We start from the raw sequence: 16,698 nt of genomic DNA, 5'->3' as shown, positions 1-16,698 counted from the left end.
AAAGGCAGCCATTTTAACACATATCATGTATTGGATCTCAATAAAAAGCATAGATTGCTCAATGAGTGCGATAAAGATGAAAGAGACAAGGTTGTCAACGTTATATTGGAAATATTTTCAGCACAGTTTCAAACAGCATTTTGGAAAAAATACATATAAAGTTCACACCAAATAAAACTTGACATGACCACCTTTCATGATCACGTCAAAAGCATCATGTGTTTCATTTGTAGTTATTATCCTAAATAACACTGCACACACAGATGATCCCAGCCACCAATGCCACATGGCATTACTTGTAAACTCCTCATTATTGGTAAAGTAAACGAAGGGTACGCATTACAAAATAGTTTCTGCACACTTTAACAAACTCACACATTTGTGCTGAAGAGGGAGCGGAGCACGCTTCAATCGACATGTTCATGGCACTGCCCTTTTCGGCCCTCGTGATGTTTGCACCATCGGCCCAGATGGCAGCGATTGCACCCAACAACGCCTTGCCTGAAACTCATCCGCCCGGTGCAGGAATGACTTGGGAGGCGGGAGGGGTTGTGCAGCTGTCCTACAACTTCTCACTTGAAAACAACAAATATGTTTTTGGAGAATACATCACATTTAATGTGGGCGACAAGAAGAATATACTTTTGCAGTGTTTTAATCCAAATCTGGGTGTCTGGAGTGCCTGCCCATCCATCAAGTACGAAATTAAACAAGTTAATCTTTTGTGGTGTACCTCTCAGCGTTGTAGTGCTAGCACAGATTAGCATTAGCGCTCAGTGTTACTAGCGTTAGCTTCTGATAACTCGCACATACTTGAATGTTTGACTAAGTGCAGACGTGGGGGTGAGGAGTATTTGTGTAGCATAAACATTAAGTGGATGTCAGGTTTGTGAGGAGCAGGGGCGGAGCCAGAACATGGCTAATGGGTGGGCCTGGAAAAATCAGGGTGGGCCTGAATATTTCTCTCACTGAGCACAATCCTCCTATCCCGACACATCGTATATTCAAATAAAATGACAAACTGAATAATATGAAGTTCAGAACCTCCTTAGACAACCACAATTATACCATTCTTAATATCCAATACAATAAAAAAAACACAACAAAACACAAATTCAAAAATAATTTCATAATAATTTACAAAAAAATTGAAAAGTATATATTTTTTCATGAGTCTTACTGGGTGGGCAGTCTGTCAATCTGGGTGGGCCTGTGCACACCCAGGCCCACCCATAGCTCCGCCCTTGGTATGGAGTGCTTCAGAGTTAGTTTTTTTTTGTTTGTGTGTGTGACAGAAGTGAGAAAGAAGCATTCTACCTGTCCAGGTGAGAGAGGATATCGGAAAGCTGCGTAAACAAGGCCCGGTGCTTGTGAGGGTTCCCTTCGAGCGCACCGCTGAGACGACTGAGATATGAATCCAGGTTTCCGAGGGTCGCTGTCTCGCCTGTGCCTGTTTTAAGACGCATTGGAGGGAAAACTTGTGGAACTCTCGTGAAATGACATTAGCAAGATTTTGCAAGCTTGAAATACACTGGTGGTATGTGATATAATCACTGGATTAAATATTCAAACTATACACAATGTTTTTGGATTTGAAATACAATGCACAATGTTTTAGAACTGTTCGTTTTGAAACATTTAGGTGCTGTTTTTACTGAAATTGGATGTGTAATATGTCTGAAACTTTAGCACAGTTCCTTTTCCTAATTGTACTCATCTGATTTGGTTACATTAAAAGAGGGCTTGATTCCTGAGAAGAATGAAATGTTTCCAAGCATTTCTTTTTGTATTTATATATTCATAGTATAACTATGCATAGTTTATTGTTTTTGGTTCCATTATAAAAAGCTAAAAATGTTCACAGTATCGCCTTCCATTTAAGTTGCACCATCATTTATAAAAAATTATGTCAGGCATATTAACAAATTGAAGAAGGTGGCGCAGTTACTAACCTGGTAGTGGCACAGCAGACAGACTGTTGACCAGTGTGTGTTTAATGGCCAGCAAGTGCTGGTGAAGAGCCTGCGTGCGCTTCTCGTCCTGGTTCAGCTCCGCCTCCAGGCGCTCTTTGGCGTTGTACATGTCTTTGATGTGCCTTTGCAGTACCGCGTTTTGCTCCTCGAACTCGACGTTGGCCTTGCGAAGTCGACGCAACTCCGCCTCTCGAGCTGCGGTCCGATTGAGAAAACAAACGATCATGCAATCGAAATTAACAGTACATCTTAACTTTCATGAGGATTTGCAATCGTCTTAAAAACATACAGAGGCTGGATTTAGTGTTCAATTCCAATGAAAGTGAAATTTGCCTGTATTCCCTAAAATATATTATTTGTGTGAAAATGGCAAGAAGTGAATTAAACGTGTGTAAAGTGCTCGTGCGCATTTTTGTTTGCACATCAGGGCATGTCAGTTTGTGCTAGTGTGTTAGTTATTTAGGCTAGTATACTAGCTAAGACTACATATTGATGAGCCTCAAGGTGTTCTGCTTGTGTTGAGCAATTTAACAAGTGAATATAGTCGTGCATGTACCATGGGCTCATGATTGTGTTAATGCTTGGATGCATGGTCTTGATACTTTATGATCCTCTCCATTTTAAGTGTTTTGCCACCATTTTGTGGCATCCATATATGATTACAAACCCCTTTTAGGGATGGGGGCTGTTATTATTTGAAGATGTAGATCATACGTGTAAGTTAAGTGCAGGCTTGGAAAAATCCCAATATCCAACCGCCATGTGTTTCTCCATGACCCACATATGAACCGTGCCATAAATGGGTGAAAATGCGGACAATACTGCACTGGTCACAGTAGCAGAGGCATTCGGCAGGAACGGACGTAAGCCATGTGAACTACTACACTACAGACAATCCTGAAAACAGACATTTTACTTGTTATTTACCTTTGTTCTGATCGAGGAACTCCTCTGTGAAGATGGGGATGTCAAACCTGCTCGGGAGCTCAGATGTCTGTAGGGGGGGGAAAAAAAAAAAAAAGAAAAATCAAGAAAGAGGAATGACTACAGCGCAAACACACTTATTGGTGGATAGAAGGTCTTCTGACTACCACGGCAGCTGCTGCCACACTTAAATTAAACTATTGAGCCACCTCCTGATCACAAACATGACATTGTTTACATTTACTTGGAACAGGAGGTAAAAAAATTATCTTGGGTGAGCCATATGCTGTTTCACCAAGTCAAATATATGATCACCTAATTTCATGCAGCAACTTAGTTCTGGTGGATTTCTAATACGACCCAAAGGTTTTCCTTTACATACTTGACTGCAACTGTTGTGGTTGTAGTTTGCAGTTGTGTACAACTACACGGTATCATAGTAATAATACTTAAAATATATATAGCTGTTTTGACCCGCTTATAAACGTGTCTCAGTATGCTTCAGTGCAGTTGGACTATAAAAAATTAAAATTATTCTCAGGGTGTGCGAAGGGAGTGCCACACACCTTTGGCAAGCCTGAACTGGCACTGATGATTACAGATGGATTGTCCTCTGAAAGAGAGATTGTGTATGAGTACAAGAGCACATTGCACAAGAAATGTGGTGCTTTGAATGGTGCATGCAACACAGAGAACTTTGTAGCCACCTTTCTTAATCCTCTTGTCTTGTATCTTAGTGCTGGTGATCTGATACGCCTCCGTCTGATGATATTCCTTCAGTTCCTGGGCATACTGCATCTTCTCCCGCTCCGCCTCGTCTAGGTAACGCTGCCAATGCACACTCAAGATGACTCCCAAATACGAAAGAAGACATACAGTACGGCATTTTCCCACAAATTAAGGAGTCTTGACAAAATGTGAGTGACCACCAGGTTGTGAAACTGGATTGTACTGGGTGCGGCTATGTAAATTCTAAACACCTGTCGCAGCGGAGTGCAAGTGAGGTGACGTGAAGTTCACAACGTCATAAGAGTTGTTCATAGCCATTAGGGCGTGGCTGCGCACCAAGCAACTCATGATGGTTGCGGCAGAATGAATTGTGGAGTGGCAATTTACAGAAAAAAAACATCCAAACTGATTGGGAGAAGCCTATAAGAAGATAATAACCCAAATCACACTGCCAACACAACAAAGGACTTCATCACGGGGAGAAAGTGGAAGGTCTTAGATTGGCCAAGAAAACCAGCGGACCTTAACCCAATAGAGCAAGCATTTTACCTCCTAAAGAGGAGACTGAAAGGAGAACCCCTCAGAAAACAACAAGAAATGAAAGAGAGAACTGAAAAAAAAATAGTGCAGTAAAATTCTTCAAAAGCATTTCAAAAGAAGAATGCAACAGTCTGGTGAAGTCAATGGGTCGCAGGTTTGATGCATTTATTGCTTGTTAGGATGATGCCAGCAAATTATTCACTTTAAGTTCATTTAAAGTGGAAATCAAACCAAACACATTTTTTCAAGAATGTGTTCCCAGCAGGCCCACTAGTTGAAACATGGCATTCTGCTAAATATTGCATTTGTAGAAAACGAGTTAAGCAGCAAAATCCATCCCTTTTTAGCCCTGAGCAACAGTGAGGTCATTTTCAGTCGACAGCAAGTGGCAAAATGGCTGCCCCCCCTGAGATAGACAAAAACAAGTGGATTTTACTGCTTAACTCATATTACACTAACACAATACTAATCAGAATGCCATGTTTTGACTAGTAGGCCTGCATACAACATATTAGTGGAAAGAAAATTTGACCTCCACTTTAAGGAGCTTTAGATTGATTGGGATTTACCTGTTTGTCATTTGGCGCTAATCGTGTCCATTCTGCTCCGAGCCTCTTTGTGATTTCCGGGAAAGGAAGGTCAGGATACCGGGCCCGCATCACTTCCCGCCGCTCATTCAAGAAGCGGACGTACCCGGTGACTGGCGCCTTGGGACCGTTTGGGAGCACTTTCTTCCTTTTCTTGCCCTTGGGCCATCCTCGCTTCTTAGGCTGCAGTGAACGTAAGCAACATTAGGGTGGTAGTAGTAGTAGTAATAGTAGTATTAGAAGTAGTAGTCAAGCAACTCCACTTTACACATTAATAAGCTGCAAGTGTAACAGGATGACTAAAATAACACTGGCCATGACATTTTTAAATCAGAGAATGCAAGTACACTTTCTAGATACATTTTTTGCACTGATGTTTAATGGTATTGAACAACATAACCGAGATATGTTCTATTGGTCATATGATTTAAATATTAAATGGAAAATAATACTTCTGGACAACGTTCTATTGGTCATATGAGTTAAAGATTAAATGGAAAATAATACTTCTGGACAACGCCCAATAATGTAAGGCATATGTGTAAATTCAATATTATGCATATCAACTTCATTTCATTATTATTCATTGCACATTATGCATACATAGCATGCATAAACATTACCTACTCTGGACATATTCTGTGTAGTAGAACTCAATATATTATTATATCAATAATATTATACTAAAATTCCCACTTTGAAGACATATTACTTAAGTATTAATAGACAGGATTAATAGAAATCTATTACTTTCAACATAGCGACGTTCAACATCTTAATCTTCAGGTTTGTGTTGCTGCTTAGGTTGGATTTAAAGAGATACCAATGTGCTAGTTAACGTAGCGGGGTAAGCACAAGAAGGCACGCTCAATTAATTGATTTATATTTAAGAACTTTAAGTGGTTTTCCATGTAAATATTTACTGTAATTATGACTTTACTACTGCCTTAGCATAGGCTGGTGATGGACTACGGCGCGTTCGATTTACGTCCACTTTGGTGTTCGGTCCTCGCCGTAAGAACGGAACCACGTCGTAAACCGAGGACCCCCTGTAATCGCATGATGGCGGCTGTATGAGCCGAGAACGAACTAAATCTAATTACATTAATTCACATTAGGAAATTTAAAACAAGAGCAGCCAACAAGGAAAACGTTGGGAGGTTCCAGTGTATTAAAACAAAGCACCCACCTCCTCTTGAGGCTGTTCTGTGGACTGTGAGGCTCTCGGTTGCTGTGGAGCATCATTCTGCTCCTGTTTGACGCCACCCATGATCTCAGTCAGTCCTGCTGGATGGAAACCAAGCAAATCCAGTCAGAATTACGCCGCGCTCTATCGGGGGGGGCAGTAGACGAAACTTGAGTAAAAAGAAAGCGACAACGTCCCCCGCGTGGACACAGCTTCTTGCTTGCTAAACAGCTTGCTAGCATCCAGTGGGGCTAATTGTGAGACAATATAATATACAAGGGAAAAAACACAGACGAGTCGGGCGAGGAGAACGACTACAAAAACAAGCAGACGTAGTAATTTGCATCCCAGTGTAAGGACTTACAAGAAATGTGCCGTTGTATAAAGCCTTTTTATTATTATATTTTTTAATTATTACTCCGTTTGGATAATTATTTCTCCGCTCACCGGAAAAAAAACTCCTCTGTAAAACAGGAAGCCAAGCCAGGCTGGCACGTGATTGGTCTATTTCTTTCATTCTGATTGGACAATATAGTCACTCCTCATTGGTTAGTATGATCACCGAGCCTCTTCAAGGCAATGCGTGGTTTAAACAAATTTCCCGGATTAATAAAAAAACGTGACGGTTATGACACGACGAATGCATTCATTCGTAATGTAATGTTAACACTTATTGCGCCGTCCCCAGTAAGTAAATACAACTTTTTACCTACATGCGTGGACTATGATAAATCTCGATAAAGAAGCTAGAGTTGGTTGGTCCAAATTTGGGGCAGGACTCAAAATGGCGTCGATTGCCAGTAAACCATGTTATTTTTAAACACGCACACAATGCAGTGGTAAATGTATTTTAGAGTCGTATGAATTTCATCTCTCCTTACATCTGCTTTAGGCCTACAATTAGGTAAAGGTGCATTATGTTCAGGTTAGAAAGATACGTTTACAGTAGTTTTGGCCTGCACATTTGTTTGGTGGGTTTGCATTTTGTCAGCAGTTTTCCAAGCGTGACAGCCAGTAACTTCCACTTTAAGTTTATGGTAAACTGCTTTCAGTGTTTAAAAGCGTGTTATGTACATCGAAGCAAATGTAACAGAAGTCCACCTAGTTACATCTTGTATGATTGTAGGGGCATACAATTCCCATTATATAGCGTCAAGAGAACCATGAATTCAGACGGCCAATGTTATATGGCTTATATACTATATGGGACAGGATGTGAGATGGGATTTCAGAGTTGAAAAACAAACACAGATAGGTTTTATTTCCTTTTATTTGTTTACAATTTTTGTTAGGTTTATCATTTATATTGTCAATCCTTTTGGCAAACCTTGGTGCTCACTGTGTTCTGTACAGTCCGGTCCCACAGTGCAGATTACAAGTGTGGGGAGGAATGAGGCAATAAGCAAATAGTGGTCCAGGCTTTTACAATTTGTCCAGGTAGTTGTCCAAGGCTGGGACACCTTCTTTGAGACCCTTGCGTTTACGTGTTTCAGTGACCACAATCCCAGGCTTGGAAGCAGCATCCAATGGGTTCCCTGGGAGGATCTGCCAATGGTCAAAGACGCACTGTGGGAAGGCCTGGCCACCGGTGTTGGAACGAAGGTCAGCTGTAAAACCTGCAAACAGAGCCATGTCGCATTAATCAGGACAGGCTTATTTATATTAAAAAAAAAAAAAAAAAAAAAGCAGCTATGGGTGGATTTGTGGCTACTTCGCTGGAAAACTTACCGAAGGACTCCATGACAGGCAGGTAGGCCTTGATGACACGCATGGGTGTACCTAGGACACTGGCCTCCTCGAACACGTGACCACGCCTTTTGGTCAACACACCATAGATTCCACCCATCGCAGCCTCGGGACACTACACGACAAGAGAGAAGATAGCAACATATGGAGTTTGAACTGAAAGTTATTCCAGATATTTAGAGACTAATATTGCCGCGGCTCCAAGTAAGACTTGCCTGGATTTCAACCAAATAGACAGGCTCCATCATCCTGGGCTCAGCTGTGAGCTCGCATGCATACAGAACTCTGCGAGTGGTGGGCATAATTTGGCCACCACCGCGGTGGATAGCGTCTGTATGCAAGGTGACATCATGGATATCAAAGCGAACCGCACGCATGTTCTCTTCACAGAGGACACCCTAAAGACAACAATAAAAAATGACTACCAATTCACATGTTTTGATTCATATGGATTCTACAAATTGTTTCGCATACCTCCTTGACAGCCCACTGGAAACCTGCAACAACGCTGTCCTTGATCTCATTGAGGTACTGCACACCCTTGGTCACATCCACCAGCATGTTGGGCCCAGTTCCGTCAGGTCCAAAGCACCAGATCTTCTTGCAATCTGTGGCTTCCCACTCGTACTTGTCTGCAAGGTAGCGGGCACGGGCCTTCATCTCCTGACGAGCGCTGACATCTCCCTTCTCAATGTCCTCGGCCAAACCGTCCTCCAAGGGCCGCGCCTTCATGAACAGACGGTTGTGCTTGTTTGGGGACTTGGACAGACACGTGACTGACGACTCTGCGCTGACCGTCTCCCTGTAGGACACTACAGGCTCAGATTTCTGCAAAGAAAGACAGCAGATTAGGATTTTGAACACAGTTGCAAAATGCAGTAGCACATCTGGAAGGATTTGGAGGTTTGGGAACTGGAGCGGCACCGTTTCCGTGCTAGTTAGAAATCTGCATCCTGATTACTGTTGAGGTGCCATTGAACAAAGCACCAGATGTGCGACAATATGTACAGTGGAGTGTAATTTGAATTTACCCTCTGATGGAAGCATTTAATTTAATTAAAAAAATAAGATAAAACTCACCTTGAGTGGGATGCAAGCATGGTCCTCCTCGAGATCCTTGAGGCAGATCTCCAGATGCAGCTCTCCGGCTCCGGCAACAATATGCTCTCCAGACTCCTCAATGATGCACTGCACCATGGGGTCAGACTTGGACAGACGCTTCAAGCCCTCCACCAGCTTGGGCAGATCAGCCGGGTTTTTGGCTTCCACGGCAACTCTCACTACAGGGCTGACGCTGAACTTCATCACTTTCATGTTGTGCGCATGCTCAAAGGTGGTGATGGTTCCCGTCTTGACCAGGAACTGATCCACACCAACCAGACCCACAATGTTACCACAGGGCACATCCTCAATGGGCTCAGTGTAGCGGCCCATCATCAGAATGGTCCTGGGGAGGAAGAAGGCAACAGATTAATGTTTGAACAAGAGTGGTGCAACAAAATTCAGCTCGAGTGCGGTAACAAACCTCTGGATAGGTTTCAAGTAGAGGTCTTCTTTCTTTCCAGGTGTGTAGTTGGGTCCCATGATACGTACTTTAAGACCAGTAGAAACTGTTCCGGAGAAGACGCGGCCAAAGGCATAGAAGCGTCCCTTGTCACTGGTGGGTACCATCTTGGAGATGTACATCATCAACGGAGCCTTGGAGTCACAATTCTTGATACCTGAAAAAAAAAAAAAAAAAAAAAAAAAAAAAAAAAAAAAAAAAAAAAGATCAGTTTGGACAATCAGGGGAAAACCAAAAACATTCAGAGTTGTTGCATTTGACAATGGCATTTTTCCATCATACCAAGGGCGGCCTCATCTTCGTCGGGTCCTTCGTAAAGCAGCTCGCAGCGGTACTTCTGGGCAGTGACGGGGGACGGCAGGTGGATGGTGATCATCTGAAGGAGAGCCTCTCCAGCTGGCAGCCAGCGACGCATCACAGCCTTCAGCAGGGGCTTGCCTTCTTTATCCTTGTCCTCAGCATCCAACTTGATGTCCAGCTTCTGGATCAGCTTGCTGGTCTCCTCCTTCCTGAAGTTCATGATGGCATCAAAGACCTGGGGAGGGATCGAGCACACATGTCCAAATCAAAACACTGCAATGAAAGAAATCTCATCACAGACATTCTGTGACCCGCTCAGGCACAAGACGATCATCACAACTATAAATCAGGTCAAAGTGAAGAATGTTAATGAAGTCATCACTTGCAGGTATTGGTGCCGACATGCGGTTTGATCTCACTGACTGCACAATTAATCTGTACCTTGAAGATGGGATCAAGGATAAGATGGACAAAGCTGCGAGGGATCCTCTTGCCTTCAGCTGTAGCTCCAGACTTTGAAAATTTGCCAGTTGCTGGGTCAAAGTACCTGCAAACAAAAAGCATGCCACTCAGCCCACAAACACCTTTAGGAGGAATAAGTCTTTTCTACAATACAGACAGAACTCTGGCACCCACAGATTATTAGCTAGTAACCATCAGGCACAATCACAAAAATCACCAAGAGCCCCGATTTGAACAATTTATGTGTACAAAGCACACACGTTCTAGGAATCAATGTTTTCCCTTCCGATCTCTGTATCACTATGGGCAAGATTAAAGAGCTGTCAAAGTATCAGGGATGAGACTGTAGGCACACAAGGATAGAATGTGTTGCAAAAATAATGCTTTGATGATAGACAAATCCCAGAATCACTAGAACAACTTGAAACAGACTAGAATTTGTTGAAATGTATACCGAGATGTCACAATGCTCATTGGACAATGGTGCTGTGACAATTGTGACTGTAATGGTGTTTGCTCTCCATGATCATTTGGTTGTCGTAACAAACACCCTCCGCCGAGCAATGAAAAACAAATGCCAACAACTATTAGCAAGCATCAGCGAAAAGTGAAATTGCCACACTGCGCAGCTTTTGGATGTTATTTTCCATATCAAAGAAAGCAAGGTAAGCCTCCAAAGCTTTCCTGAAGACAGAAAGTTTAAGTGGAAGTCAGCTCACAAATTTTCTTTCCAATATGTTCCATACATTCCCACTAGTTTAAACACTGTAATCGGATTATTATTGGTTTTGTAGAATATGAATTAAGCAATAAAATCTAACCATTTTCATCCATCTCGGGGGGCGGCAATTTTGCCACTTGCCGTCAACCGAAAATGAGATTAGAGTTGCTAAGGGTATGTGTCATTTTCAGTCGACAGCATGTGGCAAAACTGCCACCCGAGGTGGATAAAAACATTTTACTGCTTAATTCATATTCCACAACAGCAATGTTAATCAGAATGGTGTGCTTAGACAAGCGAGGCTGCATATAAAGTATTGTAAAGAAAATGTTGTAGTTGACTTTGTCTTCCAAGAAAACAGTGGGAGGGTGTGCTTGGAAGCCTGTGTGCTCTCATATCATGAGTGCTCACTCATGCATCTGGCAATAATGACTGCTAAAACCAAATGCAGTCCCTACCGTATTTTCCCCACAAGCAGTCTAAACACCCACGAGTGATGAACGAAAACTGTGCGGAAACACGTCAACGACAGAAGTCCACGTCTTGCTCAGTGGGCATTGGCAAGCAGCCGTCACAAAGACCACTGAAAACATTTAACTTTAGCTTCCTCTCGTCATGTCAATAACGTTAGACAAATTTATATCGTCTGCCGCATATACCGCACTCTCTAACGCCAGCACTAGAAAATGTGCAACCGAGTAGAAGCTTTGGGATTCCAAGGCAAACGGCAGCCAACTAATTCCCAAGGATTTTGCATTTATGTCAAGAAGAAAGTGCCAAAATCCTTCCTCAGTTGTGCAAACCTGGTGACCAATAAGAAATGTCTCATTGTTGGGATGTGTTTGCCATCAAAGTACTAATTTCTGTTTTCCCCATCAATGCACAACATTTTGTCGCTTGGTGGAATTTTTTTGTTTTGTTTTTAAAATCACCGTTACCCTTTCTATTAGTATTAATTGGCAGAAAAATAATTATTCCTTCCTCGCTACATAATCTCAGCGACCATCTACAACTAGTGATCTGACCTGTCACCCCACAGCTTCTTCATCATGTCTTCCACCTTCTTGGAGCGCTCAGAAGGAGTCATCTCGGTGTTGCCCTTGGCAGCAAACTTGGCAGCGTACATCTCAGCAAACTGCTTGAGCGTGAAAGCCCAGCCGTGGAGGCCAGAGCCAAAGCCAACGGTGCCAATGACTGGATCAATCTAGAAGCGAGCAAATAAACAAATGAAAATGACCAATTTGATAGGAAAATGATTCAATTGGATTGCTTCAAGTTTGGAGCGGTTTGAAAATTGAACTCTATGGTTCCCCCCTTTCCCAGCCCTGCTAAAAAAAAAAAAAAATTCACCTGGATATTGCCCATGGGTCCATCTTCTTCACCATAGGTGGAAATGATAACATTGACGTTCTCGATGATACACTGGAAGGTTTTGTACAGGTCCTCGGCCTCGAGCTGCAGCTCCAACAAGGCACGGTCCATTTTGTTCATCATCAGGACAGGCTTGATGCGCTCACAGATGGCCTGACGGAGCACCGTTTCCGTTTGGACGCACACACCTTGCATGGAGAAAATAATGAACCGTTATTTTCATATTTTTGCACATAACCAAGGCAACAAGAGTAACAGGAATGTGCATACATTCCAGAGGGGAAGAGCATCACAGTCTCTTCCAGCTTGCATGTTATTATACTTACCAGAAACGCAGTCAACAACCACCAGGGCTCCGTCAGTGACACGGAGAGCAGCTGTCACTTCAGAGGAAAAGTCGACGTGCCCGGGAGAGTCGATCAGGTTGATCAAGAAGCCGGATCCATCCTTGGATTGCTTGATGAAGGCCATGTCATTCTCAGACAACTCGTAGAACATGGAGATGGCGCTATAATAGTGGGGACATGTCATTTTAAACGTCATAATTTGCGCAATCTAAGGTTTTCCAGAAAAATATCACAAAAGTCAAATCGGAATCACTTTAGACGTCACAAGAGAAATCCGCACAACTACAGCTCCGTGTTAACCAAAAGGATTTTCAGCTTTTTCTCTTAAACGCTTGTGATACATCCACAGAGGAAAAGTGGAATGTGTGATAACGGCACAGTGACATGGGAAAGGCTGCGCAGTAAAATTCAATTACACACACAGATTTCACCATGGAAACTCAACCATGAATATAAAATTAATATTGGTGTTGGGCTGCTTGCCTACAAACACCATTACCTGTCTTTCAGGCATTTTTCAAAGGGTGCGGTTTTACCTTGCAGTGGCTGACAAAAATTTGCCTTGCAACATTGCCCGTCCAGTCTGTGGTTTTGTACCGACAGTTGAATAAATTCACTGTTTTCAAAATGAGAATCGGATTGCGTTTAAGTTTGGACTTGGTCTTTGCAGTCAATCAAGTACGTCATATACATCAACAACGCTTACGTAGACTTGATGGTAATGCAACGGTCCTGTTCGTCCTTTCGCGTGTCGGTGAAACGGGTCTCCCCAGCGCGGGCCGAGGCGATGATACCGGCCTTCGACACGAGGGAGTCGGTCAGGGTGGACTTCCCGTGATCGACGTGCGCAATCACAGACATGTTACGGATGTTGGCCTTCTTGTCCATGATGGCACGGATCTGGTCGATTGTAAAGTTCACCTGGAGGGACAAAAATAGATTAGGATGTGTACACAGACACAAACAACTATTAAATAGGCCAACTCTGTAAAGTGGTAATAAGTACTGACACTCTGTGCTTAACCCTAGAAGACCAACATCAGGTGATTTTCACCCACACAATTTTTTATGTGATATTTTGTATTGGGAAATCAAAGAAAACTTCCAATTTGGCATACAGTGTTGTACTTTTACATAAATTAATAACTATTTGATCCGGGTTATTATAACGGGTTAAATGTCCCCGAGACTAGTGTTACTGAATTTAACAGTGTTCTAGGATCAAGTATGGATTCCTTGTGTTAAAAAAAAGTACCGACTCAACATCTCTCCTTAAAAAGTAAAATGGTACAGACAGAAATGTACTTGAGTACCATAGTAAATATGTTTTGCTGCCATTTATGCAAATTGATAAAAAATAGATACTTTTCAGAACTGAAATATAGTTTCCCTTCATTAGCATACATGGTGATCATACAAAAAAAACATACAAGCTAGCGTTGGCTCAACTCAAAACAATGTCTCTCACAGATTTGCAAATGTCAAGTAATGCAAGAACAACAAATAACTGAAAAAAACAAATCAAGTTAGATGGTAAATTGTGAGAAGGTGGTGGTTTTTAAATTGATAAATCTTAAATCTAGCAAACAACAAACTTTCGTTTCTCCATATCACTGCCATCTCGTTATCTTCGCATTAGAAGATCCCAAAACTGACTTTCCTCTATTTACATTTAAGGTCATGTTGTCATGCTTACTTTGACGGAGGAGATGCGGAAAGCACCGCTACCCACAATCAAATATAGTGAGTACAAAGTAAAAACACATTTTCAAAAAATACTTGAGTGGAGACAAATGATAAACTCATTGCATCTCACATTGTCAAAAACATTCCCCAAACCCTGATTTTCTTACACTTCTCATTCGGTCAATATCGAGTGGACGAGATGTGACATGGTATAAGACGCCATTCTCCATTCATTTTTTAAAACTGTAGTCCAGATGAAGCCACCTCACCAGCAGAGGAGCCCAGGAAAAAAACCGTCTGACGCATCATTTTCTTTTCAGGGCGTTGTGAATCCGCAATCACAAGTAGTCAAATATAAATTTTCCCAACAATTCACAGTAGCCTCGCATGCCGTGGGTTTACACTTGAAATAGGGGTCGTTTGACGCAGACATCTGACAGTCAGTATCAAATTTCGGTGAATAGGCCACGTGTACAGACTTTGACACAATGCTACGCGTTAGCATTAGCAAGCTACCTAAACGACGCAACCTACGGAATGGTGACAAAAGGCCGGCGGGTTTGCCAACCGAGCCACAACAGTCATTTCGGCCAACGTACCCGTCGACCAGCGACGACATGCCGGAGCTCGATTGAACACAGCATGGCGCTTCTTACTACAATCAGCTGTTTGGGCCGTTTATGTCAGTGCACAAAGAAACGACATACAATGTTCAAGAGCCGGTACACCAGTAAAGCGCCGCCCGAATTACAGGCCTAGACAACAAGAACGCAACACAGCCGGAAAGCACAACGCTTTTCATATGTAACGGTTTAACAGATCGGATAGGAAAGCTTTATAGAGACTGCTTGGCCTACAAACGGGGCAATTAACGACAAAATGGTTGCCGTTTTACATAGCTTAATGATCGACGCTCAATATCGCTCGCACGCACATTAATAACGTCTCAGCGCAGAAATATTAACGGCAAGAACACCGCGCCGTCTTACATATTCCGCAATGACGCAAGAAAACGGCATCGACTTACCATTTTGACGGATGGTTTTGGATTCGCTCGGTGGAGGAAAAGCCGACAGCAAATATTACACTGCCCACCACACGAGGGCCTAGGCAGGGAAGAGAACGCTGACGTCAGACGAACTCAATATATAAGGCGTGCGTCGAGTTGTTGACGTCATCACGCTCTTGCGCAGCCGCACCGATGCGCTTCTCAGTTCTTGTTAAGACTCGCAATGAACCATTTTGTCCAGTAGATAGAGTTGCAGCATAAAACGTGACAAGTCCAATGAAGACGAATTAGATTTGGACATGTAGGTTTAAACAGTACCTGTACACCTTTCAAGATAGGGAAGCACGAGTCAGGGAAATGTCAATGTGAAGAAGAAGAGACAACATTTCATTATGCATTGTACAAAATATGACAGGGAGGGATTACAAATGACAAATCTGTTGGAAAAAACATGGATTTAGTTCAAATACTGAAAAATAGTAAAAGTTATACAAAACAACAAACAAATTGTTTTGTACAAACCAACCCAAAGTTGGATCGAATTGACTCAAGTAGCGTGTCGGTCCAATTTTTGTTTGTTTGTTTGTTTGTTTGTTTTTCTGGACCCAACTGTTTTATGGGTGTATCCACAGTAGGCTACAATTGGTGATTAACCACCTTAATGCATGTTTGAAGGATCACCACAGGGAGGATCGGATGTAGAAGAAATGCACACAGACACCTAAAAACAAGAAGAAGCTATAAACAGAAATGTCCTCTTACGTGTTCAAGGATTCAAGCCGCAGTGCAAGAGTAAAGTGAATAACAAGTTATCGAGATCAAGCGAGCCCACTGTATTGTATGTTAATAAGTAATAATAATCCATCTATTCATTTTCTATATTGATCTCATTAAAAGTGAAGTAAACCCAAAAATCTTTACAATAATATGTTCTATGCAGCCCCAAACATTTTTGGGTTTGACTTCCTTTTCAAAGTCCTAGGAAGAATAAAATGGTACATGGGATTTAGTTTTTGTTCCAGTGGGTTATTCAATTTCTCAGATGAATCTGTCCCTTTACAAAATTTACACAAGAGAAATCATGCAGTGCAACATATTGATTCAAAAAAAAAAAAAAGAAGACTTTTATTGTATACAGTACAGTATGCAATGCCTTCAACAGTGATCGTGCTAAAGGTTTGGGCAAACAGGAAGGAATTATGAAAAGGAATGAAAAATGGCCTTATTTGATGTCCCCGCACCAGATATGCTTGTCCATAGCCTCGTGCACGCAGAATAATTGCCGGTGACAAATGTCAGGCAATTCAGCCTGAGTAATTAACAATAAATTGGAATGACATGATTTCCAAGGGATTCTTCTTCTGCAAGCTGTGGCCTGTGGGCAAAATATGCATAATGGCATATTCACAGATATTTTCTATGAGGGTAACTCTGGAAAAAAATACAAGAGATGAACAAAATTGTAATATTATGAGAAAAGTTACAGGAATAATATAATATTACAATCCAAAAGTTTTATTTTGCCCCATCAAACAACTTCTGATATCACAGGA

At 42.1% G+C, this 16,698-nt stretch overlaps 2 protein-coding genes across 6 annotated transcripts; both read right to left on the bottom strand.

Moving 5' to 3' along the window:
- Window positions 1-86: 86 nt before the first annotated feature.
- On the bottom strand, window positions 87-6,428 carry hmg20b (high mobility group 20B). 5 transcript variants are annotated; one of them, XM_086048491.1, is made up of 9 exons: window positions 6,304-6,428; window positions 5,943-6,037; window positions 4,736-4,936; window positions 3,605-3,725; window positions 3,464-3,510; window positions 2,901-2,967; window positions 1,953-2,168; window positions 1,318-1,450; window positions 87-575 (listed from the first exon to the last, which is right to left on the bottom strand). In XM_086048491.1, exons 2-9 carry the CDS (start codon window positions 6,021-6,023, stop codon window positions 563-565), a joined length of 879 nt encoding a protein of 292 aa, XP_085904617.1. In that variant the 5' UTR covers window positions 6,024-6,037; window positions 6,304-6,428; the 3' UTR covers window positions 87-562. The 5 variants fall into 5 exon arrangements, with proteins under 5 accessions (XP_085904617.1, XP_085904616.1, XP_085904612.1 ...); XM_086048490.1 differs by having other exon boundaries at window positions 5,943-6,040; window positions 6,304-6,421; XM_086048486.1 differs by having other exon boundaries at window positions 5,943-6,040; window positions 6,387-6,420.
- Window positions 6,429-7,191: 763 nt separating this feature from the next.
- Window positions 7,192-15,309, bottom strand: LOC147138641 (elongation factor 2b-like). The gene is made up of 13 exons (XM_086046942.1): window positions 15,164-15,309; window positions 13,157-13,371; window positions 12,430-12,611; window positions 12,083-12,291; window positions 11,758-11,936; window positions 9,991-10,096; window positions 9,532-9,784; window positions 9,211-9,406; window positions 8,766-9,132; window positions 8,160-8,513; window positions 7,901-8,083; window positions 7,668-7,800; window positions 7,192-7,555 (listed from the first exon to the last, which is right to left on the bottom strand). The coding sequence occupies exons 1-13, from the start codon at window positions 15,164-15,166 to the stop codon at window positions 7,362-7,364; spliced, it is 2,574 nt and encodes an 857-aa protein (XP_085903068.1). The 5' UTR covers window positions 15,167-15,309; the 3' UTR covers window positions 7,192-7,361.
- Window positions 15,310-16,698: the final 1,389 nt, after the last annotated feature.

Source organism: Filicampus tigris, chromosome 12 (assembly GCF_054856515.1).
Source record: "Filicampus tigris isolate MCC_2025a chromosome 12, RoL_Ftig_1.0, whole genome shotgun sequence".
Classification (NCBI taxonomy): Eukaryota; Metazoa; Chordata; class Actinopteri; order Syngnathiformes; family Syngnathidae; genus Filicampus; species Filicampus tigris.
The sequence above is the reverse complement of the archived record's forward strand: the minus strand, read 5'-3'. Positions and strand labels throughout refer to the sequence as shown.